General features: G+C 41.1%; 1 protein-coding gene across 2 annotated transcripts in view; it reads right to left on the bottom strand.

Annotated features, from left to right (window-relative positions):
- Positions 1–26,445, bottom strand: part of Fhip1a (FHF complex subunit HOOK interacting protein 1A) — a 202,380-nt gene that overhangs the window by 75,593 nt on the left and 100,342 nt on the right. For both annotated transcript variants that reach the window (XM_057757374.1, XM_057757373.1), the window contains one exon: positions 1,141–1,364. In XM_057757374.1, coding sequence (XP_057613357.1) covers positions 1,141–1,245 — 105 coding nt within the window. In that variant the 5' untranslated portion in view covers positions 1,246–1,364. The remainder of the gene's footprint in view (positions 1–1,140; positions 1,365–26,445) is intronic.

The raw sequence follows: 26,445 nt of genomic DNA, 5'->3' as shown, positions 1-26,445 counted from the left end.
GAGGGGCGGGAGGATGGGGAGGGAAATGGGAGGCGGGGAGGAGGCGGAAAATTTTTTTTCAATAAAAAAAAAAGGTACAAAACCAAAGGCAGTTATCTAATTATCAAGAATAGTTCCAAATTTCTTTCCTTCACTATAGTAGAGGTGTCCTCAATGCCCACAGTAAATCCATTAAATCTGAACAATAACTCAGAGTAATGGGAAAGCAGAAGAAAATCATAGAAGCTTTACACTAGACAGTGAAAAGCAACTAGAAGGTGTGAACAATCCAGAAGCAGAATTGATTTTGCCCCTTTTGATCTAAACTGCGTCCCCCATAATTGCTGTGATTTACAGGCTCCGGGCTTTAACCCATGTGTTCTTTCTGGACACAGGAAGGAACCTGGTAGTCATTAAAAAACTGTCACATAAATAGCCACTTACCAGCTCACCTGGGGAGTATAACGCTGGACAAGTAGTAAAGAATACCAATTTTTTTTTTTATTTTACTACCTGCAAGCTCCCCGAGGAAAGGGGCAGACTGGTAAATTTTCTAAACATTCAACCCTTAATTATCCATACCAGCAGATCAGAGGAGAGCAACAAGAAGTCGAAATGAATTTTCCATAAACACTAATGTGCTTAGTAAAGAAGGTGAGGACTCAGGCATAGCCAGGCAGATCCCCCTACATCGTATGGAGTCCCAGGTCTGACAAAGGCATGGGTTTTGCATTTAAGGCACTGAGGTCTGAGTACCAAGGTCTGGCTTGGTAATTCACTGACAGCAGAACCTCCAGACAGTCATTTGACCTGCATAATTCTCCATTCTCTACTAACGGCCTTACTAGTTTCTGGAGAAGATTAAATGATAGATTTAATATAAATTATATTAATTATAGAACATTTGAAGTACTCAACACAGTATGTAGTAAATGCTTCATAAGCAAGTCCTTTGTGGAAACAATGTTTTAATCTGATACATACTATAGGAAATCAGGAAGAAAAATCTGCTTTTCTCTTGACTGAAAGAGCCTGTCCTACGAAGTGTTTTCTAGAAAGTCAGCTGACTGTCACCAAGTAGAAAATCTTGGCTCAGTGTGGCAGAAACTGGGGGTGGGGGGGCTACTGAGACCAGTAGAGGAGATGGAGGTCATTTATTACCTGTGCCCAGTGGTTCTTAAACACAATCATGCATGTTTCTGGGTCAACTCCCTTCAGGCTGACAGCCTGCTGGAGTTTGCTTTCTGTCGAAACTGATGACATCATAAACCTTTGACACTTCTAAGTCATACTTAATTTTCATGAAAATATTGTAGGCAGTCATTAACTTCAATTATCATGTGAAAAATGTAACTTCTTCAGTCTTCATGGCCACTTCCCAAAACCTGTAATGACAATAACAAAAAAATGCATCTTATGCTCATATATTAAACAGGACACTGACTACTAAATTTAAATAAAAGGATAGACAGCCTCAAAGTCCTACACAAGCAGTAGCTATATGATAGTCACAACATATTATTTATATTTGATCTTAAGTTTCTCCTATTCTCTCACCCTCTTACTAAAAAATGTAAACTATGGTGCTGCTGAACTATAGACATGTATTAAACACGTGGAGTGTCTTCTCTCCACTAGAAGCAACCACCACCCACGAGTTTTTGTACCAAATCACCCAAGTTTAGTTTCCACAACTAAACAAGAAACTGTGCTATCAACTTTCACAGAATTTTAAGAAATGCCTAGTAACAGGAAAACTGTGACTCAATAGTCTCTCTCTCACACACACAAAGGCTTAATAAACCTTGGGTGAGCTGCAGGGGCTGGAAGTGCACAAAGTCTTTGCTGTGCAAAGGTGAAGACTGAGCTCATATCCCAAGCCTAAATAAGATCTTGATAAGTGCTGTGGCCCTGCCTATCCCAGCGCCCAGGAAGCAAAGAGGGAGACCCCCGTGCAAGCTGGTGAGCTGGATCAGACAAATAGTGACTTCTGGCTTCAATTGCAGGCCCCCAACTCAGTCAACAAAGTGGACATGGATCAAATCAAGAAAGACACCTGACATCAACCTTTCACTTGCATACACACCGTCACACATTGGCACATGCGCCAGCACACATGTGCACCCACATACATGAACATGAATGTATACCACATGCATGAGCACACACACCATCATCCAGACTCCTTGGCCCAAAACAGTTGAGGTTTGCTGTTTTATTGTTTTTCAGTAACTTTACAGTGAAATTGAAAATATTCAGCTACATGATACCCTACATCACAAAAAGAGGGAATAATGGAAGGAAGGAAGGAAGGAAGGAAGGAAGGAAGGAAGGAAGGTTGGTTCTAAATCAATCATCTTGTGGCTATAAAATAGGTGAAGTTTTCTAGTTTTTCTGAAATACAATAGTGTTTCAAGTAACTTGATAAGCCAGTTAGCAATAGCCCACCAAAGCCAAGATAGAGTTTTATTAGCTGCGAGTAAAGAGTGGCAAACTTAGAAATGCAAAATGAATTGTGTGGATAAGATATGAAGAAATCCTAGCTACAACACTACCATTGCTGGGAAAAAAATATTAAGGTCACAGTCTGTACCTTGAATATGTGGGAATCTCTGAAAAAAGCAATAAGATTGTAGTATTATCTACCAGCTCAATCAGCCCAGAAAAGGACTGGGTAGAGTTCAGAATATTATTTCTTTTAGTGTACAGATTGGAGAGAGTTCAGAAGAAAGTAATTACAATTATCAGAGCACGGGGAAACAGCCCATGATAAGAGTCTACAGACGTGGACCTGCAGGGTCCGATAGCTCATCAGGAAAGGCACTTGCTGCAATCCAGACAACCTGAGTTTAATACTCAGAACCCAATTAGTTGAAGGAGAGAAACAGTCCTGTAAGGATCCTCTGACCTCTTCACATGGACCATGGCATGCATATGTGTGAGTGTGAGTACACACACATAGATAGATTAGATAGATGATAGATAGATAGATAGATAGATAGATAGATAGATAGATAGATAGATAGATAGATAGATAGATGGATGGATGATAGATTAGATAGATTGATAAATAGATGAAAGAACAAATAGATATGTAGATGATAGATTAGATAGATAAGATAGATAGATTAGATAGATGGATGATAGATAAGATAGATATATATTAGATAGATAGATAGATAGATAGATAGATAGATAGATAGATAGATAGATATGGATACATGATAAAAAATAACTGCAGACTTGTACAGGTTTGGGGCACTGGCTATTTTTTACTTATATAAAGAATGTCAGGCTGGAGAGATAGCTCAGAGGTTAAGAGCACTGGCTTTTGGCTGCTCTTCCAGAGGTCCTGAGTTCAATTCCCAGCAACCACATGGTGACTCACAACCATCTGTAATGAGGTCTGGTGCCCTCTTCTGGTGAGTAGGCATATATGCAGACATAACACTATATATATATATATATATATATATATATATATATATATATATATATAAATAAATCTTTTTAAAAAAAAAGCATGTCACAAAGGGAACAATGATCAATTGATCTTTCCCACCAACCACAAAATGTTAGCACAAACAGGTGATAGTGGCATACACTTTTAATCCCAGCACTCAGGAGGCAGAGGCAGGCAGATCTCTGTGAGTTCAAGGGTAGCCTGGTCTACAAAGCAAGTTCCAAGAGAGCCAGGGCTGTTAAACAGAGAAACCCTGTCTTGGGGGCGGGGGTGGGGAATGTGAGGACAGAGCCCATGCTGATTCAAGTTGGATTTATGGGTAAAGTTCTTTGTTGGTGTAGAATTAAACTCCAGAAAATATGAAACATTCAAAAACAAGTACTTCTGTAGTTGGGAGGGCAATCCAAATGAAAAGATTTTCAGAAAGGGTTAGTCATAAGATGGGAAACTGTGAGAATAAATAATTCTGAGTGTGCTTCTAAAGACAAATGGAAGAGTGGAGAAGTACTGAGGTATCTAGGCAGGAAGGCCTGTAAGGACCACACTTTCACATGCTTGAGGAAATAGCACATTTACTATAAATGCATGAGTTACCCAACCTGGTAACACAAATGGCTGTTTTCAATGAAAGCCCACTAAAGACCATGGCTCTTTGCCACAAGCAGCTGTACTTTACTGGATACAGCTGATGTTTGATGGGAGTGGCAAGCCCATATTTGTAGAGCATGGATTCACTTGTTTCCACAGCTCTGATATTCCCTATGACCCCAACTCTTGGTCTCCTTATTTGCCGCGATCGCTTGGCTAACGCTTATCAACATTTAAGTTTGCAGCTTTGTGCTGATCAGTAAAACCAGATTGTGAGTCAGCTTCCTCATTGTTCTGAGCCATTGTATGTCCAAGAAACTGTTGATACTTTTATGCAGAGGAGATAGTGATAATGAAGAAAATCAAAGCATTACTTTATCCCAGAGATTGAAAAACTGTAACACTTAAGATGCTTTCCAATTCCAGGATTTAAAAACTCTTCTTCAAAGCAAAGAAGGAAAATTGCCTCCAAATAAAGAAAAAGGGGGAAAAAGGGAAGAAAGCTGTTTTCTAAGAAGCCTTAATTCGATTCTGAGAGAGAACTTACATTTAGTCTTCTTGAGAGGGCAGAACGCGGTTCAGACGAAAAATGCCTTCACCAGCGCTCTGAACTTACAAGTCAGTTTTGATAAAAACAAAACATTAAGTAGCTAGTTTCCAAGCTCAGAGCACTTTCTAAGAAGTTATACTCTTCTTTATGGCTACAATACAGTCTCTGGTCCCACTCCCTCAAGGAATCTATCTTCTATAGGAAAAATACATCTCTTTTGGTTTCTGCTTTTCAAATCACACTTTTTAAGACAGGTGCCTGTATCATTAATACAGAAACAACAACATAAAGAAAGCTTGAGAGAAGGAAGAAATGAAGCAAGTCAGATAACCTAAGTTGGAGACGAGACAGGGGAATCTATGCCAGAAGATCCACAGACTATGGAACACAGCCACAAGTCAAGAAGCCAGATGCTTCTATTCCCCATCTCTTGTCCATTACTAGAGAATTAAAGCCTGGCAGTGATGGCCTACATCTTTAATCCCAGCATTCAGAAAGCAGAGACAAAGAAATCTCTGTGAGTTCAAGGCCAGCCTCATCTACAGAGTGAATTCCAGAACAGCTATAGATGAAGCTGCTTGTTCATTTCCTGGCTGCCCAGACCTGAAATAATCACACAGAAACTATATTAATTGCAAGACTGCTAGGTCAATTAGCTCATGCATATTTCTAGCTAACTCTTACATCTTGAATTAACCCATTTCTACTAATCTATGTATCACCACAAGGCTCGTCGTTTACTAGTAGGTTCTTTCACAGTAAACTATCAAAAAAAAAATTTTAAGGTAAAGTGAAGGAATGACTACCCTTAAGGAGAACAGAACCAAAGTAAGCTTTTATTAAAGAGAAACTTACCCATATTTGCATGCCTACTTAGAGGATCCAATGAACATGGGAAATTGGAATATAAGACAAAGGATTTCAGTGAACCAAAAGCAGCAGAAGAAAGGTGAGATCAGAGAAGGTGGAGACCCAGAGAGGACGGACATGCAAAGCTGCATCCTCCCGTGTTGGACGATCAGGGCAGAGTGGTACCTGGAACTGGATGGAGAGGAGGGTAGGCTCCCTCCCAAAAGTCCTGTTGATTCTCAGGAAGGATAAGCGCTAAGAGTTCAGAGCTGTTTTCTAAGCCTGGGGACTAAAGCATTATGTCTTGACTTCAGAACTTGGCCCTGGAGGTAGCAGACAGGATGCAGGGCTCTGGGAGGAGTTTTGCCTCTGAGAGCTGAGACCATGAGGAGCACAGGAAGGAGTTTTTCATTTAAAAGTCTCTTAGGTAAGTGGTTAGGGCCCAATCTTAGGTCTCGTCCAGCACAAGTAATTATCTTATGTACTTTATCACAACTGTTAGAATCAGATAACCACCAAAGAAATATAAATGCCTTGGGACGACTATCTTCATAACCATCTCGTTGTGAGTTTGTATCTGCATTTTTATTAGTCAAGTCCATTTCCTAGCCCAAAACTCAACCACTCAAAGGTGACTCTGCGATTGGTAATCTTTGTCTTTGTCATTTTCTGAGCAACTGTCACCAGAAAATCTGATTGTTTTAGAATGCACATTTGGATTGCCCTAAATTGGCTGCTACAAAATACATAAAAAGTCTATTACTGTAAATGTGCTTACCACATAAAATTCCATCTCAGGGTGATGACTCTTCAAATATTGAGAACACCTGAAGAGAGGTGGATTGGTTGCCCTCAATTATAACTAATAGCAGAAGGGGGGTCATTCGGGGCACAACTGCCTCAAACAATCTCTTCGTAGAGCCTAACAAAACCTTATTGAACTGAAACCCTCCCCATGCTCTAATCCTCTGGCCCACCCCACCGTCTCCCCCACCCCCACTCCCTGCCTTTCTCATAGTATTGTATGGCAATGCTAGATTGAGAGAAATAAGTCCCTGATTCCCCTGTACTTCCTTCAACTTGCAGAGTCTGACTCTGATCCATCCATTTCTCAATGTCCATCACTTCAGTAAAGAAGTAACCTGCTTTATTTGGCCACCTTGCAGGTCACCGGCTAACACAGAGAATATGCACAGAAAAATTCTTGCAATGCACACATTCCAAATGGCTTCAAGCTGTGATAAATTCAAGCTTCAAATCAGTTAATGAGATTGCAGAGCACTGTTAATATACCAAGGAATAATCCCACCAAGTTTTAAACATTAATTTCTCAAGAATGGGCTTCCTCCCAACTAGGTCACATTGAATTTCCCTACAACTGAATGATAAGCAGAATCAAAGAAGAAAAAAACAAAATTAATATGCAAATTCATACCTGAAATTTGGTTTGGGACTTTTAAGGCTATTTAAGACACTAAATATATTGTCTATTCTCCTTTAATAAAGTTTAAAAGCCACTTGGAAGTTTATTCATTGTAAAAAATACATAGAGTACAAAAAAGTCTAAGAGTTGAGATCCTAAAGCTACCATTTTAGTGACAATTGTGGGGTTTTGTGACTTCTGAAAATGAAGACCTACATGAGCAGAGAGGGGACTTGTCTAATCCAGGCCTCAAACACGGACATTCCTTTACTCTCTACCATCTCTCTAAACCATGTAGCATGGTTTAAATAGCAAGCATTTAGAAAGACCTTGCCTATTCATCAACATGGTCTGGCTAAGTAAATCATGGTATTTCCATATAGTGAATACTATGTCATAATTTTAAAATAGATGATAGATAGATAGATAGATAGATAGATAGATAGATAGATAGATAGATAGATAGATAGGAAGCCAGGACACACACACATAACTAAGGATAGTATGCCATACTGAAGGGAAAAGCAACTCATTCCATATACCTATAAAACAGAGATGGTCTCTAGGAAGACACACAGGAATCGTAAGGCTGTGGGGCTTTAGGTGGTCAGGGACTGCAATGGAAGGGAGACTTTCACTGCATAGCCCTTTCCCTTTTAAATCATGTGTCTTATTTATTAACTAATACTATGGTTTGAACATGAACTGCCCCCCGCTGACTCACATCTGCACACTTGGTCTCCAGATGGTGATGTGACTTAGAAAGGTTGGGAACCTTTAGAGCTGGGGTCAGCTGGGGAAAGTAGGCTGCTGAGAAGCAGAACTTGCTGGCTATAGCCCACCCCAGTTCTGGGCCCACACTCTGCACCCTAACTACCGCTGTAATATAACAAGCTGCGTCATACTCCAGGACAACAGGTCCAAACCCCGCTCATCACCACACCTTCCTGCCATGGCACTAAACCTTCAGGACCATGAACCAGAATAAATCTTTCTCTCAGTTATATCTCTCAGGTTTTCTATCACAGAAGAGGGAAAAGTAAGTAATGCGGAAAATCAGTATCGCTGAATAAGGTTCTGCTGTGAAGCTCTAGCCATGTGGCTTGTAGACTACTGGAAGTAGGAGGGATGGGGGAGAGCTTGGAGAACAGGTTATACAAGTCCCAGGATGCTGACAGTGGAGCTTATTGGGCCATGCTGGTGGGAGCTCAGAAGACCACAAACCTAATAAAAATGCAGAGTAAAGTCTGTGCTTGGGCTATTTCTGAGGGATACACGCGCTGCTATTTGGTGGAGGAAATTTCAATACAGGATAACATTTGGGTTACTGTGTATTGCTCTTCATCAGATTTACATGAAAGAGAGCAGAACACAGAGAAGAAAGATGTTTTTAAAAAGTGTGAAGCTTGGTAAGAAAGGAGCATAGGAGAGTTTAAGGATGTCGAGAAATGGTCAGCACTGTTAAGAGGTTAGTGCAATTAAAGAGAAACTTCCCACTCTACACCGGAATGATGGGAAAGGTCCCTGGAGGGCAAGAATCCATCCCTCTAGTGTATACAAATACAAATTCTCTTGAAAAGAGAAAATACACAGCACCTGAGAAAGTAAGAGTTTCAAGATAGCCTTGCAAGGAGAATGTCTTCACTAGCTCAGTGCTCCAAGGCCACTGGTGTTGTAGAATATGGGGCAGGGGGCAGACTACATCACAAGCTGGTAACAGGTCATGGCAGCAGCATTCCCACAGAACCGCTTAGGAAAAATATGCAACATCAGAGTTATGGGTTTGTGAAGGCTGACACCAAGATTTGAAGCCAGGCAACGTGTAACTGGGTAGTATTCCCTTCGTCAAGTTCCTAAGTGGGAATGAGCACAGAGGTGTCAAACTGGACCTCGTTTCAGTGGAAACTGCAGATGCGTTAGATGCTAAGAAAGCAGCACATCCAGTTAGAGGGGCATATGCCATGGCACATGTATGTTGGTCAGAGGACAGCTACATAGAGATGGTTCTCTCCTTCCACCTTTAGGTGAGCTCACAATCTTACCCACTGAGCCATGTCACCATCCAACATTCCTAATTTATCACACAAACAAAAATAGCAAAAAAGCATCCTAAACGAAAGAAAAATTTCCCGAGTCCAACTGAAATACAGCAACAACAGTCTCTTCTGAGTCCTTGGAGAAAAGCAAATACCTGCACAAGGACAACCGTCTGCTGGAGAATGAGCAGCTGAATATAATATGCTTGCTGACAAACACCTACAAAGGAAAACCAGCTTCTGTTTTCCCTCAGCATGCTCAGGGAATTGGTTCCAGGACCTCTGAAATACCAAAATCTGCAGTAGGTGTTCAAGTCACATCCTCCTGTCACACAGAAGATCACCTCTAGAGTACTTAAAATGTAAAAGCTATGTGAATAGTTGTTATACTGTATTGTCAAGGGAACAAAGACAAGGACAAAAACCTGCACGTGTTCAACGCAGATGCGATATTTTTATTCTTGAATATTTTCCATCTGATGTTGGCCGAATCTGTGGGTGTGGACATGCTAAGAGAGAAAGGGACAGCTGTGCATCTGTAGCCGTGGGGCAGTGAAAGTCCAGGGAAATAAATATGGAAGAAACTCACATGTTGGAAAAAGGCAACGGCTTCAGAAGAGTGGCGATCTCATTGTTACAGAGCACCGATTTTAAAGGCTATTTAAATATTGCAGTGCAATATTACCAGCAGAATTAATTGTATGCAGCTTATTTTCAATCTGGGGCATCCACAGCTTCAGGAATCATGAAGTTAATGTTTTGTCAAGCTTTCTGTCAAACAGATCCGTGGATCTCCAAATACAGTCCCGGGGCTCCCCAGATGACTGCCAGAGACTCTTGGTAAATTTTCTCAAGGACCTCCTTTTCAGAGCAATTACAATAAACCTGTGTGTGGTGAGGCATGCCTATAATCCCAGCACTAAGAAGGCAGAGGCAAGAGGATCATGAGTTCCAGAGCAGCGTGGGCTACATAGTGAGGGGCTGTCCTCAATCTCTGGAGTGAGTGGATATAAATATAGCCCACTGCAAAGATTCCCCCAACACAGACAAGACTCCTGCACGACAGCTCCCCACAGCCACACGACAGTGGCTTAAATTCCCCACCCTTCTACTTCGGACTTTCTTAAGGGATCTTGTAAAACTTCTATAAAATCTGGCTTTTTGTTACAAAGACTAAAATTTGGTCTGAAAATCAAAATCATTACCTATATGTAAACAGAGACTGCTTTTTCATTTCCCAGCTGCCCAGACCCGAATAATCACACAGGAACTATATTAATTACAACACTGTTTGGCCAATGGCTCACACGTATTTCTCGTTAGCTCTTATATCTTAAATTAACTCATTTCTATTAATCTGTGTATCACTACAAGGCTGTGGCTTACCGGGTAAAGTTCTGAGTGTCTTTCTTCTTTGGCAGCTACATGGTGTCTTCCTCCTTCAGCATGGCACCTCCCTGACTCTGCCTACTCTCTTTATATCTCTCTGTTGGATTTCCTACCTGGCTTTGTTCTGCTAAGTCATTGGCTGGAACAGCATTATTGATTAGCCAATAAAAGCAACACACATACAGAAGGACATCCCACATCACCTATAAATAAGTTTCTTTTTTCTTTTCTTTAATGTGTATGGGTGGCTTTGCCTGCATATGTGTCTGTGTTTCACTTGAATGCCTGGTACCCACAGAGGCTAAGAGAGGGCATGGAGTTGTGAGCCACCATGTGGGTGCTGAGAACCAAGCTGGGGTTCTCTGAAAAAGGACCCACTGAGCCATCTCTCCAGGACTTCACTGTTTCTTAAACATTCTCTTTTAGAAACATTCAGTAATTAAGAACAGTGCTGAATGCTTTTGCCAAGCATCACTTTGGGAATTCTAAGGCAGAATTGAGTTGAAGAAGAAGTGGTTGCCCCTTCAGATTATGCTGGAGTGGGGCGCAGAGGCCTGTGTGCCTTATGCCTGCATGCACATCTAGCTCAGCACGCAGAGGAGGACCAGCCTTCAGTGGCTGACTTCTCAGAGACCTGACAACAGACAAGCCCTTGTGTGATTTGCTGAAAACAGTAATAGAGGCTCCAATTTCTGCTTCACAGTCTAGAATTGAGGCTTCTTACTTCTGCTATTGCGAGAAATAAGAGCAAAAGCTAAAATGACTTATATTAAGAAATCTCTCTATCACAGTATGGCTGGCTGGCTGGCTGGCTGACTGCCACCTGCCAAGCAGACCAGCAAAGAGGCTGGCGTCGTGAGGAGAAAGACCCCCGGAGCAAGCAGAGGTGGCATCTCTCCTATATCTGCCTCAGTTTGTGCACACTTGCCTCTGGAGCAACTGGCACGGACTAGACGGTTTCAGGCTCCCTACATTTCTTCCATTAAAGTTCACTAAATTAATACATGTGTGGCAATGTCTTTATTAGGAGGGAGGAACGAGAAAAGAAAAATCAAAGACTGTATTCTAAATTAAGCTGTGTTTCACACCAGTGCCTCACTTCTCCTAAAGTCGGAGCTTCAGGTGGGAACTGTGTGTACGAGCAGGCGAGGGTTTCTATTTCCACTACAAAGCCATCTGCACTTTAGACTCAATTAACTTTCAAAAGCAAAGGAGACCAGGAACGTAGCTCAGACACAGGACTCTGGCCTAACACCTGTAAGGTTCTAGGTTTGACCCCTGGCACCACAGAAAGAAAGAAAGCAAGCAAAGGCATAGTGAGGGGAGCATGAGCAAGAAGGAAACCTAGTGTTTATTTTTTTCTTTTGCAGAAATAATTTTGTATCATATTAGCCTATACATCTGTGATGATTCACTCTCTTCTCTGCCCTAGAGAGCTACCAAACGTTGATGATCAGATCCTATACTGTTAGAGTGTATACCTGCAAGTTCTCTGGGGATTAGCTTATCACAGCGCATAAAACAAGGCATGAAGATGCTCACAATTATGACCATGTATTCCTTAGCCAGGCTTTTTCATTACGCCAACATACTTCTCATTAAGTTGGATAAATAGCGAAAAACCCAACAAAGCAGTAAGTGTGTGAGTCAGAATGTGCAAAAATAGTGCATGTCATTGCACTGCACGAATTACTTTCAGCACAGTGAGAGGGCAAACAGAAGCACATAGGCAAGAATATTAGTGGGCACTCACAGTCCCTCAAGAACACACTCACCATCCCCTCTCCCTCCTCCATCTCTGGGGGTTTTGTTTGGCTTTTTGCTTTTAAGGGGAAGAAATCAGGGAGACAAGGGCACACACAATGGATGAAGCAACTTCACTACAGGTTTTCACAACAGCGACCCTGGAGAAGTTTCACAAACAGGAATTCTGTACACCAAAATCTGCACCAAGTTCCTTGTACATTACATATGCACATATTTCCTGTTTTCATATGCAAGGGCTCTAAAGCAGGCAAGTGATCCAAGAGACAGCTCAGATAAAATTAAAGACAGATTTTTCCATTAGGTAAACATATCTCTGTTTCGAAAATATTTTAAACTTACTCCCACAAATATAGTATTAAAAACACTGCCAATTAGAAGTTTAGTAATAAACAGGGTGCTCCATTGAAACATTTCTCAAAAGGAAGGGAAAGGATGATCACAGAACAGAAACAAAACAAATAAAAGCAACTAGGTTTTAGTGTTAATATTTAATACATTTAGCTGGGAAATTGGTGGTGATAAATTCCAGCTAACCTATAGCTTCTTTGTGTGAGATCTATAAAGAGAATTTTTCTTTTAAATCTGGCCATGTTTAGTTCTTCAGGTTTCCAAAACTACATTTATGATACTAAAGACACGTAAAGACTGAGTATTTAGTTAGCATCAGAGAATATTGCATGCAAATATGTTGCTTATTGAAAGAATAAAGTCTTCAAAAATTACACAACCTTTTCTATTGTCTATTTTGAGGATTTTATCCATAATAATTAAATATTTTACATGAGTCTGTCACAGCTAATATCTTCCATCTAGTATAATCAGTATTCTATATTTATTGCCTGCAAAAAAACATAATTACTCGTTGATTTGATCAAAATTACTAGGTGACTTGAGCAATTGAATCAGCCATCCAGTCTATGGAATAATTAGTCAAATCAGTGGTCTGTCAACATGACTAACACTTTCTGAATCATGGATTAGACTCTCTACAACATCATGGCAATCCTTCCAGTTCTGTTCCAAAACCTTGTTTGGTCTTGTTTAACTCACAGACTATTTTCTTAATTTGTTTTGTATACTTATGAGCTTTTTCTTCCTTCAAGGTAAGAAGGAAAACTTATAACAGATGTCAAGGTACAAAAGTCAATGAAATCTGATACTCTTGTTTCAGAAGAGAAAAATGAAAGGACAGGGAGTAAGAAAGAGGTTGTTTTTGTTATCGGATGAGGAGGATGAAATCAAGGAGAAGGAAACAAAGCTGGGTTCTTACCAATCGAACCACTTCTCAGAACCTCAAATTCCATCAAAGGCCACAATCCTGTTGATTTGGTGACAAATGTCTCTAAAATGTTCTTACCCAAGAAGAATGTGTTTTGGAAAGAACAAGGAAAGCAATATGTTTACGGACTGGGAAAGCTTTTCTTCCATTTACCAGGGTCTGTGAAACATCCATCACGCAGACACACAAACACCTTACAGAATAAAAGATTAGAGGCACTCCACAAGGAGATCAAAGAGCCAGTACCTCTGGGGGCTTCAAACAAGTGTCTCAGCAGATCCCCTGTGACTCCTCTCCTCAATATAGCTTATACAATTGTAGAGAGAACCAGAAAGCAGAACATGCTATCCAAAAAAATGATTAAAAAATAATTAATTATAGTTTGGCTATCTTTCTGGAGAAAACCTTTTCAAAGTCATTAAATAGGGTAACTATATAGTGAAGGTTTAAAGAAAGCAAAACTGTTCAAACTCATTACAGCACTATGAATAGGTATGGACAATTACCATCCACCTACCACAATGATAGCACACTCAGGAAATGGTTGCAGACTTATCAGAAGGAACTGGACACATTTAACTGACACCGTAAAATCTAATTCCACCTGTTTGAACTAAAGGAGATTGTTACAGACATTCCTGTCCCTTGGAACGTATAGTTCCAAGAATGAGTTGTTAAAAGTTCAAGTAGGAGGACTTGAGAGATGATCCACTGGATGAAGTGCCTACTGCCCAGCATGAAGATTGATTTCCATCCCTAGCACCAGGGAAACACTAGATATAGTGGCTTGAGCCTATAACATTGGCGTTGAGGAGCTACATAAAGGTGGACCCTAGGGGCTCACTAACCAAACAGACTTGATGAAAATGGAAACTCCAGATCCAGTGAAAGATTTTGGCTCAAAAGGTAAGGTGGAGAGCAATAAAGAAAGATATCAGACATCAACTTCTGGCCCCTACACATGCATGCATGAGTGTGTGCATATACATATATGTATGTATCTATGCACACATGCACATATGCACAAACCACACACAGAGTTACACATACACACATAGAGAGACAGACAGAGTGAGGAAGGGTAAAATCCAAAACAGAGTATTGCCCATTATAATTTCAGCAAACTGTTTGCCAAGCTGAACAACACTGTGCCTACTACACATGTGTCTACTACATGGCATCTTCTTAAGCTTGCCTACTAACATCTTTCCTCTCTAAACCTCTTATTTTTAACTATGTCTCCATGTGACAATACATGTCTTGGTACAGTTCTTTCAAAACTAGACTCAGGTCTTCCGGAAGGTGGGGAGCTTATCTTTTACTGCACATGAGTTGATTCCATGCTTTGATCATAGTGTCTCTCACAGCAGTAGAACAATAACTAATAGTAACTATGACATTGGGGAAATGTTGGCTCCAGCAGATGGTATCAACATCCAGCAGGGAGAAAGGCTGCCATTCGCTGAGCATGTGTCCTAAGCCTGATACCACCCTACTTTGTCTATTCATCTTTACAGTCACCCAGTAAGAGGCTGTATGGGCTGCACGGACTGCCTTTCCCATCTTACAGAGAAGGAACCAAAGCTTGGAGAAGTCACATTCCTGGCAGGATGCAGGATCAGTGCTGGGAGGATAGCAAGGGAGAAATCAAGAATCAATCTGCAGAGAATACTTGGAATGGCTTCACCAGAAGTATCCCCTCACTTAGAACCACATGTGTGTTGACATGTAGCTGAGAGGATACAGGAAACACCTCATGCGAGCTGGTGAGAAATGTGTTGGTGAACACACAGGGGTTCGCCTTTCCTCCCCTTTTACTGAATGTCCAGGGTCAATAACATTGCAATGGATGTGCCAGGCCTTGTCTCCTTGGGACTGAAAGATTTATTCTCTCAGTTAGGAGGAGCATTGCTGCTGTCAGCCCTTTTCTAGAAACTGATCTCTATTGAAAATAGAAGCTTTTCCCAAGACTCCCGTCTTCTACTTGAAGGCAGTTCATACTCATGACTAAGAAAGTATGATAATCCTGTATCCGGAACAACTCTGAGAGACCATCATTCCAGCCTTCTGGAGAGTCAACCCAGGCCTTGGAACTTCATGGCTGTTAATAAATGCCTTCTGCAAGTCAGGGAGAGATTCAGAGCACAGATCCTAACTATAAATACCCACCTCAGAGTCTGCACCTGATGGTATGTAACAAGCACAGTCACCATCAGTTACCTAAGAAACAATACACCTGAGGTTTCGAAAGGTAGTTAGGAAGGAAAAGGTTTTAAGTATTTTAAATGGTATAAGCCTTCAGACATGGAGCCATCTCCACCTCTAAGAAAACTGACAAATAGTCAAACCTGCTTCAGTACGCTCACGTGATATTTCCAACACAAAGTCCTTTACAGTCCCAATTGATCACCAAACTACCTTAGGAAGTAATACAGCTTTTGTGTAACCTAAAACCCTGCATATTTATATTGCCATTTAGAAGGCATTTATCCTTCATGTTAGGCTAAAAAGTAGTTTGGCTAATTTATAAATACATAAATAGCAACAGCATCAAAAAGAAGAATAAAAAACTAAGCCAGGCACTTGCGTTTTTCTTTCAGAAAATAAAACCTCTTTCCAGGGGCTGCAAGTGTAGCTAAATAATAGAGAAGGGCTACCCATGCGGTAGTAGATATCCTGCTACTTCTCCAGAATGCAACCAAGGCCTACTGTTCTTGATGACAACTCTTCAGAAGACAACGGAGAGCAAATCAATGGCCCCACTTACAAAAGAAAACCCCACTAGTCTTTCCTGGTTCCTGAATAGAAATAATCCACTCTAATCAGAGACTGAAAAGATTAGGGAAATATTTTGCCTCCATAATTTTCATCAATTTTATTGGTAATAAAGGTGAGATATGAATTTAATGTGTTTCCAGCCTTGAGACTACTATCTTCCTAATACCTCCAAATCATCATAATACCACAGAAAGATTGAACTGCTAAATTGTTGCATTTACTTTTCATCCAATGTTACTAACAGAAATGTTGATCCATGCTGTGCAGACCTTCCTAGCAAGCAACCCTTCTGAGTCTACAGAGCAGGGCTGTGCCAAGGGGCTGGCTTAGAGAATTGGTTCTAAGGCAAGAAAAGGCCAAGCTGAGTCCATTTCCAATGTTTAGTTCCATACCTTTCTCAATATAATAGCAGAAGAGGAGGAAAAGTCACACAGCCACCTACCCCTAAGTTCCCATCCACAAAGAAACCTGGGAAGAGAAAGCAGTGAACATTCTAAGGGGTATCAAAGCCTCTGTGTGAGGGGCAGCCACATTTCAGGTCCCATACTCTTGCCCCATGGTCTGTTGAACACTGACACGTGATACGTCCTATGTAGGGAAAAGAGGATGTAAATCATGACAAAGTTGGGGTATCAGAGTAACTTAATCTGAATCCCTTTATCTTAGAACTAATGAGTTCAAAGAAAGCACCGACAATTTTGTTCTGCCGTCATAAGCTGTACTTCTTTTCATTTAGGTGAAGCCAGTTATATGTAATATATGTGAATATATTAAAGCAAATAAGAAACAACGTGACATAGTAGAAATTTAGCAACCTTGAAAACTTAGGGGTAGAACAAGTATTTAGTTTTCAGTTTTCAAAATCACTTAGTTTTTCCTACATAGCATTGTTTCCAAGTCACTAAACCTCTCTGTGTCTTTCTTACCTTCAAAACACAGAGCTAGGGACTGGAATAGAACTCAAGGGTGGAATGCTTACCTAAAATGTGTGAGGTCAGAGATTCCAACCCTGGTACTGCCAAATGAAAAAGAAAAAAATTACAGCTCCTGCCTGCAGGAGACAATATGGTTGGTTCTCTGCAGTAACCTCTGGTACCAATCTCCATCCTGCTTGATTTCTGCATTGTTCCCTTTCGCGGCTGTGACAAAATAGCATGACCAGGAACAGCTTGTGGAAGAAAGTTTATTTCGGGTTATGGTTCCAAAGGGAGAATGGCAAGGGAGGCGTAGCAGCAGGAAGCTGGAGTGGCAAACTGAAATTTCACATCTTCAACCAAAACACAAAGAGGGGAGAGTGAACCAGAAGTGGGGCGATACTATACACTCTCAAAACACATTTTCAGGGATCTACCTCCTCCAGTCAGGCCCCAGCTCTTAAAGTTTCCATAACCTCCCCAAAGAACATCACCACCTAGGAACCAAGAATCCAAATTCCTAAACCTATGGAGGACATTTCTCATTTAAACCACATTCCTCTCCCTGGCCTCCAATAAGCTCATGTACAAAACATAAAGAAAAAAAATCAACCACACCATACTCAAAGAAAACCACATCTCATTACACATGGTAATTCTGATTCATTGCCATTCAAAATATGGGCCTTGCCTTCCATTAGCAAAGATTTATAAAAAATAAAATTTTAGCAGTCGATAAGAGTTGAAAAATACACTGGAATCTTCCTACTACAGAGATGGGGTAAACTGATTAAACTATTTAGAAGGTAATTTTACATGCTTATCAGAAGTCTCTTTAAGATGATAACCTTGGAAATATTTCACTACAAAAATATAGTAAATCGAGCAATGGTGGCGTATGCCTTTAATCTCAGCACTCAAGAGGCAGAGGCAGGTGGACCTCTGTGAGTTCAAGGCCAACCTGGGCTATAGAGCAAGCACCAGTATAGGCTCCAAAGCTACACAGAGAAACCCTGTCTTGAAAAAAAAAATTAGTCATTGGAAAATTGGAAGAAAGCAATGTGTTGTTTATAGACCAATTACACAATTAAAGTGCTCACATTCCGTTATGATTTAGAATGATATTAAGTGATAAAGGCAAATCTCACATAATTATACATTGTGCATATATGCATGATATTATAAAATAAGACTTAAAAAGCATATAATGTGTGAGTAGCAGTTATCTCCAAATGTATTTATTTTCTTCTTTGGTGTTTCCATATTCCAAATTCTTTACAATAACATGCAATAATTATCATCAAGTAAGTCAGTATAATAGAGGCTGATCTTTAGCAAATACTAACTTATTCTGTCTACTAAATGCATTAGGAATTCAGACAGAGAAATGTCACTGTGTGCTGGGGTGGCCAAGGAGAGTCTAACAAGAGGTTTTTTTTTTTTCTAGTGCTGCAGAGCTGGCTCCATGGATATGCACTTGTCACACAAGCCTGATCATCTGAGTTCAGACCCCTAGAACCTACATAAAAGCTGGACACGGACGGTAGCAATGTGTCTGTAGTCCAATGCTCTTTTGAGAAAATGGGCAATAACAGGCAGAGGAAGCTCCTAGGCCAGCCAGGCTACTGTGTGGACTAGGGAACATTAAGAGACTCTGTCTCAAACAAAGTGGAAGGGGGGGCATGACACCTGACTGTGGTCTATGGTCTACACACACACACACCATTTATCAGGGACTTTACCACATAAATAGAATTTGGATATATAGCTACCACATAAGAGCACAGACCTAGGAAATCTACCCCTAGGTCTAGCTGCCTATGTATTGTGACAGTTTATTAATTATCTATTTGACACAATCTAGATTTCCTTGGAAGACTGACTTGTGGCATACCTGTGGGAGATTATCTTAATTGCATCAATTGATAGAGGAGGAGCATCTTAACTGTGAGCAGCACCATTTCATGGGTTGTGTCCTGGATTCAATGAGAAACTAGAGAGGAGGCTGAACACAAGCATTCATCTCCCTGCGCCTTGACTACGGATGCAGTATAACCCCCAACCCAAGCTCCTGCTGTAATGTCTCAGGTTCCTTCCCTGTAATGATAGATTAACTGTAACCTGAGACTATGAACTGAGATAAACCGTTTCCCCCGTGAGTTGCTTTTATTGAGATGTTTTATGAAAATAACAGGAAACTAAGAAACTAAGACAGGAAAATATGGCTTACTCAAATTTTCAATTATAAAATGGAGATGTTACCGATTCCTCCCTCACAGAAAGGCTTGAATAAATTCACACGGGGCTTGCAGGACAGTTCCTGCCTAGAGAGAAGCACTAGGTACCACTAACCGTCACTAAGAGCATTTATTTAGTCAGCACAGCATTTCCCCCTTTGTGTCATACACAACGCAAGGCTCGGCAGAAAGACTATCACCCTCAGTTTATAGAGGAGCAAGTACAGTCACTGAGAGCAAAGGGGTTGAACTACATCTGATCCCAGGCAAACCTTCCTCCACTGCCCAGGCTCCACCATGGCGTCATCCTGCAGGGAGCAGTAAATGACCTCATCTGCATGTAGGACTTGCTCTTGAGAGGTACAATAGGCACTATGGGCAGGAGGCGTGACACAGGCCAGGAGAGTTGATATCTAGTTCATTAGCTGATTACAAACTCATGAAGAACTCTGAGCAAACAAGTTATAGGACAAAGGGGCAATATAAAGAAATAAGCCCAACACAGAAAAGCATCAGAAAAGAAAGAGGACAAGGGTTCTGGTTAGGTTTTGTCAATTTAACACAAATAAGGACCACTTGGAAAGAGGGAATTCAATTGAGTTAAATGCCTCCATCATATTGGCCTATTAGGCAAATCTGATGTACATTTTCTTAATTGACAACTGATGTGGAGGGCCCAGCCCACTGTGGGCAGTGCTGTCCCTGAATAAGTAGCTCTGGGATGCATAAGAAAGTCAACTGAAGAAGCCAAGAGGAGGAAGCCAATGATCAGTGTTCCTCCATGATCTCCTCTTCAGTTCCTGCCTCCAGGTTCCTACCGTGGCTTTCCCTAATGATGGACTTTATCCTGTATGTCAGATAAACCCTTTGCTCCCCAAGTGACTTTTGGTCATCATGCTTATCACAGCAACAGAAACTAACACCAGAGGAACAGAAGAAGAAAATGAGAACATATTATAAAAATCATTTGTGCTGACGAGAGATGGGGTTAGGCCAGAACACAGAACTAGGCAAAAGAAAAAGCATTTTTGAAGGGGACACTAAGAAAAGTTACAAACACCCAAGACTGGGAGTGGAAGGAGGGGAAGACCAGTCATGTCTCACAGTGCACTGGAGGCTAACTAAGAAAGTCTTCCTTCTGTTTTGATTTCGGCGTATTTTGTCCAATGTTTTATGCAATTACTTGATTTAAAAATGTTTCATTGAAAACGAACAGTAAATCAAAACAAAGCACCATTCAACCCAATGTTCCATTCAAGCAAAGCCTTGTGTGTGAAGACGTGAACGTCCGTGAGTGACAGAAGGGACGAGCAGATGAAATCGCACAGAAATCGCACAGACGTCCGCCGTGTCAAAGGGGGCTTTACAAAGTCGGAATAAAAACTAATGGCTAATAATGACAGCGAGCCTGTCTTTGAACATCTCCCAGCATCAAGACCAGCTGACTTCCCTCTTGTTTTAAAGACACAGCCTTAGTTTGCCAACAGAAATAAGTGATTGATATAATTAGTGTCCTGAGCTGAGAAAAACAATGGGCCAAAATCACAGTCCCTCCAAGATGACGCCTCCTTCCAGGACAAAGCAATGTTACATAAAAGCCTGTCCTTCAACCTCGCGCTCATTAAAAGGGATGGAACCCGACAGTCCCCAGCATGGAGGAACTTAATGTATATTATTGGATGGTGATGACACAGACACGAATCTCAAAAAAATGTGCTCTGGTGGTGGAAATGAGGAAGCATAAAGGGCTGTAAGTGTCTGTGCAGTGGCTAAGGTCCCATTACCCGCGCAGGCCGGCAATTTCACTACATTATGCCTGCATTAGCATCCCCACTCCGTACTTCATGCTTTATTAACGTAACTGACAGCACCTCTCTTCAGTCAGGGTTATTAGCAAACACAAGTCTGTGGAGACCAGCAAGGTTCTTAGTTCAGTCCACAAATATTCTTGGGCATTTACTATTCTCAGGTAATAAAGAATTATCTAATCTTTTGTTATTGGTACAAGAGGCGGTCTTAAAGCCCGTTTGTATGCGGAAGAGCCTTAATGGGAAAAGAATTCAGAGAAAAAAAAAAGAAAAGAAATGACATAAATCTCCATCTAATCACCTGCTGACCACAAAAGGCAGCCAACTGACTGGACACCTTTAGGGGGTGACTACATAGCCAAAAGCAGATTTTCTCTTTCAAGGAGGATATTTTTCATCTGCATCTCTTTCATGGATTCAGGCCAAAGTCAATATGGTATGAAGAAAATCTCATATGGTTGTTTATTCAAATTATCTTGCCTGCTTTGATTGCAACATTACTGCATAGAGAACCAGGGCCAGAGAGACCCAGGGAGCCAGGCTTTTAAAGCCTTGGATTGAAGCAGGATCAGGGTGCAGTGGGAGCAGAACACCTTGATGGGTTAGACCTATTTCTGATGCAAGAGTCAAGATGCAGGCAAAGAACAGAGCAGTGTAGAACAGAGGCAGCCGAGCAAGTGTACCAGGACTATTGCTTACTTAACTAAGTTCTATTCTCCACCACCAATATATTTTATGAAACTGTCAGTTCATGTTTGAAGTAATACCAGTTTGTTGTCTCAAGTTTATGCCTATAGAATATCTTGAAAATCCTTGAACTTAAAACACGAATCCTTGGCCGGGCGGTGGTGGCGCACGCCTTTAATCCCAGCACTCGGGAGGCAGAGACAGGCGGATCTCTGTGAGTTCGAGACCAGCCTGGTGTACAAGAGCTAGTTCCAGGACAGGCTCCAAAACCACAGAGAAACCCTGTCTCGAAAAACCAAAAAAAAAAAAAAAAAAAAAAAAAAAAAAAAAAAACCACGAATCCTTCTGTATCACCCAATATCAAACAGTAGGCATCATTTATATGAGAAATTTTTCATGGGAAAATAAAACATTGAATTTTCCATTTTACTAAATGTATAATTAATTATATTTAAGTATTTTAAAAATAACTATTCATTTTATTCTATAGATGTAATATGGTACAAAATGAAATAAATTTTCCATGTTACTGAGTGCATACTCATTTAAGTATTTAAAATATTAAAACTATTCATCTTATCCTATAGATAGAACTATGAAACAAAATGAAACAGTCAAACAAAATTTCATTGAGAATTTCCTTAACACATTTATAGACACTGTTTTTGGTTGACTGTTCAGTTTTTTTAGCATACACTCTATGAGACAGAGCCATCACAGAAATCTTACCACAATGAGATGATTGCCAGTAGGTTAGTAGACTGTGCTATTTAAGGCACAAAAATCATAAATAATACATATATGTGTAGCTTAAATGTTTTATCATTAAAAAATCAAATATAAGCCGGGCGTTGGTGGCGCACGCCTTTAATCCCAGCACTCGGGAGGCAGAGGCAGGTGGATCTCTGTGAGTTTGAGGCCAGCCTGGTCTACAAAGGGAGTTCCAGGACAGGTTCCAAAGCTACAGAGAAACCCTGTCTAGAAAAAAAACAAACAAAAAAAAATCAAATATATTTTTCAAGGTTATCATATACACCAATGCTATTTCTTCAGCCACACGATGACTGATTGTCATTCACTTGTCTTTCTTGCATAAGCGATACTCTTGGCTGAAAAGCAAAACTATTGGCTGTAGGAGCAGAAGGAGCTCCCGCAACAATAAATGGTATATCAATAATGCCCTACGTGAACTGCCTGAGACTGAGAAAAACTCAGTAAGAATCAATCTCGGTGTAAAATCTTTCTGTGTTTTGTTTGCTCACCTGTTATTGTGGTGCTGGTGGTTGAAATCAAAGCCTTGCCCTCTACCCCTGATCCCCCTCTTCCATATTCTAAGCATCTTTCCCAATCATTTAGAGTTGTCTTTGCTATACCCAAGGCCATAGCTGCAGTGCCACATAGCAACTTGCCTCTGTTCTTTCAAGAGAACACCACTTCACGGAAATAACCCCCTTTCCACACTCACACTGAATCCATTCGTGAGTTATGGAGTGAACGTGTAATTAATGCAGCACTGCAAAGTGATCAGAGCAAATTGTAGCTTTAAGAGGTCATGGCAAACAGTCATCCAGACAGCTCCCTCAGCAGGGAGTGCGACTTTGGAAGAGGAGGTGTTTCCAGAGGGGGTGATCCAGGGATGCCCCCGTGGGCTAAGAAAATCTCCACAGTAGTAATACAGAGAAGCCGGTTATGTTTCTTCTTTAGAGGAAATGGGAGACAAGCCTCTCAGGACGGGAACTTCTGTCTTCCTGTCACCCTGCTCAGGGGAGAGGTGTCATGGAGTTCTTCTAAGGAAGGGACTATGTACTTTTCTATATAGCTAAAATCATCCTGAGATCCTAATTCATAGTATTTACACCAGGAGATAATTCCTAACAGGCTGGTAGGAAAATTAGTAGCCTAGAAGGACCCACTTACAAGAAAATTGCCAGAGAGATTTGCAAACGCAGTCTTCCTCCTGAGTCTATGCTGAACATTCTTAAGAATACTAAAAATAGTAGCAGAAGACTCAATCCAGCCTGCAGATTTATTCTGTGTTACTATCGTTTGCATCTGGAGACGTTTGGTTACGGTAACTATGCCTCTGTTTCTTACTGACCCCATCCATCATCCCTATGTCTCCTGAGCTAGGGCCATGTCACTGAACTGGCCGCATATACAATACCATGATACCTTCATTTTGTATAGAAACTAGATCATCTTGCAACACTAGAAGTATTCTTATAAAGAAGGTATTCACCTTAACAGAAGTATCCACATCAACACTATAGAAAGACCAAAGTTCAGCTGCCTTGGAGAGACAGATATGACTTAAAAGGTCAAGGGTGGCTATTATAAAAACTTTAGGGCCATGAGATGGCTCAGCTGATGAGGGTGTTAACAACCCCACGTGTATGCCATGACCCTCGGTCCTACACACACATACACACACACACAAATAATCTTTTAGCATTCCTAAGAACAATATGGTAGTCTTGCTGAGACACACATCCTTGGGAGCCAATCTCTTCAGGTTCTGATTCTGTAAGTGTGGGGATGGAAGCCCAGGAATCTGTGTTCAACAAGCTTTCAAGGTGAGCAGATACCAGGCCCTCATTTAAGTACTTTCCATAAAGTGACTTGATCCTATGAGGTGGTAATTAGCATTATTCTGATGGTACAAATGAAGCAATTGAACATAAGAAAGATGACTATGCCTATAAAATAAGGAAGGGGAGGAAGCAGGATGAGAAGCCAGGCCGTCTCCACAGTTCACAGTCCATCAAGTCCCTGTGCTCTGCTCACAGGAGTTGTGGGAACCTGTCAAACACAAACTCAAGGTGTGTTGTTCCTGACTCAGATAAAACCCTGCACCCAAGTACTCAACTGTCATAGTCACTGCCACCTCCGTGGTAAGGTGAAGAGTACAATTTACATGTAGAGAAACTGAGAAAGAATGAAGATAATGCCTAGACTTGCAGCCCCATTCTGAAGCATGAGTAGATATCTTATATACACTGATAGAACGAAATAGAAAGGTCCTTCCCATTCTACCAACTCAAGATATAAGAGAGGAACAGATAATGATTGTTGATTAGATTAAGGCAATCTCAAACCGTTTCTTATACAGTTATCTAATGCTACAAAATTAGGATCAAAATGAGAGTCTCTTGGGAAGCCAAAGGCATGCCAGCTAGGCAGGGGACCTGCATCTTGACAGGAAAAGCTTGGCCCATTAAAGGAGAAACTGATAAGCTGACCTCATCACAATTTTAAAAACTTCCTCTGCAATAGCTTACATGAAGAAGATAAAAAGTGCCAGGCAAGCGTGGTGGCACAGACCTGAAATCCCAGCATCGGGGAGGCTAAGGCAGGAATAACACACATTTGTGGTCATCGTAGTCTACACAGTAAATCCAAGATCAGCCTGGACTACACAGCAGGACCCTGCCTCAAAAAGAAAGAAAGGAAAAGAGGGAAGGAGAGAAAGGGGGAGTCAAGGGGAAGGGAAAGGGAAAACAGAGACAACTCACAAGGAGATAAGAGTCACCTTGCTGTGCGGCTCCAGAGGTTTTGATCTGCACAAGGCAGTACAGCACAGCTGGGAAGAGGATGGAGAGGCGCAGTTCACCTCATGGCAGCCAGGAAACAGACACAGGAGGAGACTGGAGGGGTTGTAATAATCTACTGGGCCCTACCTCCGAGGCCCCACCAGGAGAGAACAGGCTGAGGGCCTAGCCTTCAACACATGGGCCTTGGGAAAAACATCCAGGTCCGAACTACACAGGGTTAATAACTAGAACATTGAAGAATCCTCAAAACTCACCATGCTAAACGTTTCCATTGGAGAAAACTGAATGAAGAGTATGATCCTCTCCCTGCATTAGTCCTTACATGCGGACCTGTGATTGCCTCAATAAAAACCCAGCAGAGAGAGAAAAGGCAGGCTCTCGAGTGTATTAGGTAATTAATGCCAGACACCACATGCTTCACACTGGGAACACAAGGCACCGTAACCAGGGGCATTTAGCAATGCTATCAAAAGTGAACTGTGTGTGCGTGTCTTTGTGTTTATGTGGGTGTGTATGTGTGTATATGTGTGTATGTGTATGTGTGTGTATGTGTGTATGTGTATATGTGTGTATGAGTGTACGTGTGTGCGTGTGTGCATGTGTGTGCATGTGTGTATGTGTGTGTATTACACATATAAAAACATTTGCCAACTGTACTACTTTTACTCCTAAAAATTATGAATTGTAATTGTATCTAGTAATCATAATTAATAATCTATCAATGTGACAAGACTGTTTATTTTAGCAGTGGTCATTATGGTTGTAGTCGAGAAAAAATAATGAGAAGAGGCCCATTCACACTGCCAGGCACTCGCCAGTCATCAAAATAACCAAGGAGTCAAACAGATGACCTGGACTGATGGTCCAGATACACTCAGCTATTCCACAAGAGCTTAGTAAATTCCTACTGTATGCTAGCATTGTTCTCACACTAGGATTTTGTTTTTGAAACAGTGTCTAACTATATAGCCCTGGTTGGCCTGAAACTTACTATGTAGACCAGGTTGGCCTCAGATTCACAGAACTCTGCCCACCTCTGCTTCCCAAGTCCTGGGAAGGCATGAGCCAGCATTGTCTGCTTTTCTCATTAGATCTTTAAGATGTCAAATACAGGCAGGTTTCTGTGCCCATGAGAGTGTGCAGTCTG

The sequence above is a fragment of the Chionomys nivalis genome, chromosome 24 (genome assembly GCF_950005125.1).
Source record: "Chionomys nivalis chromosome 24, mChiNiv1.1, whole genome shotgun sequence".
NCBI lineage: Eukaryota > Metazoa > Chordata > Mammalia > Rodentia > Cricetidae > Chionomys > Chionomys nivalis.
This window is presented reverse-complemented; position numbering and strand designations above follow the sequence as displayed.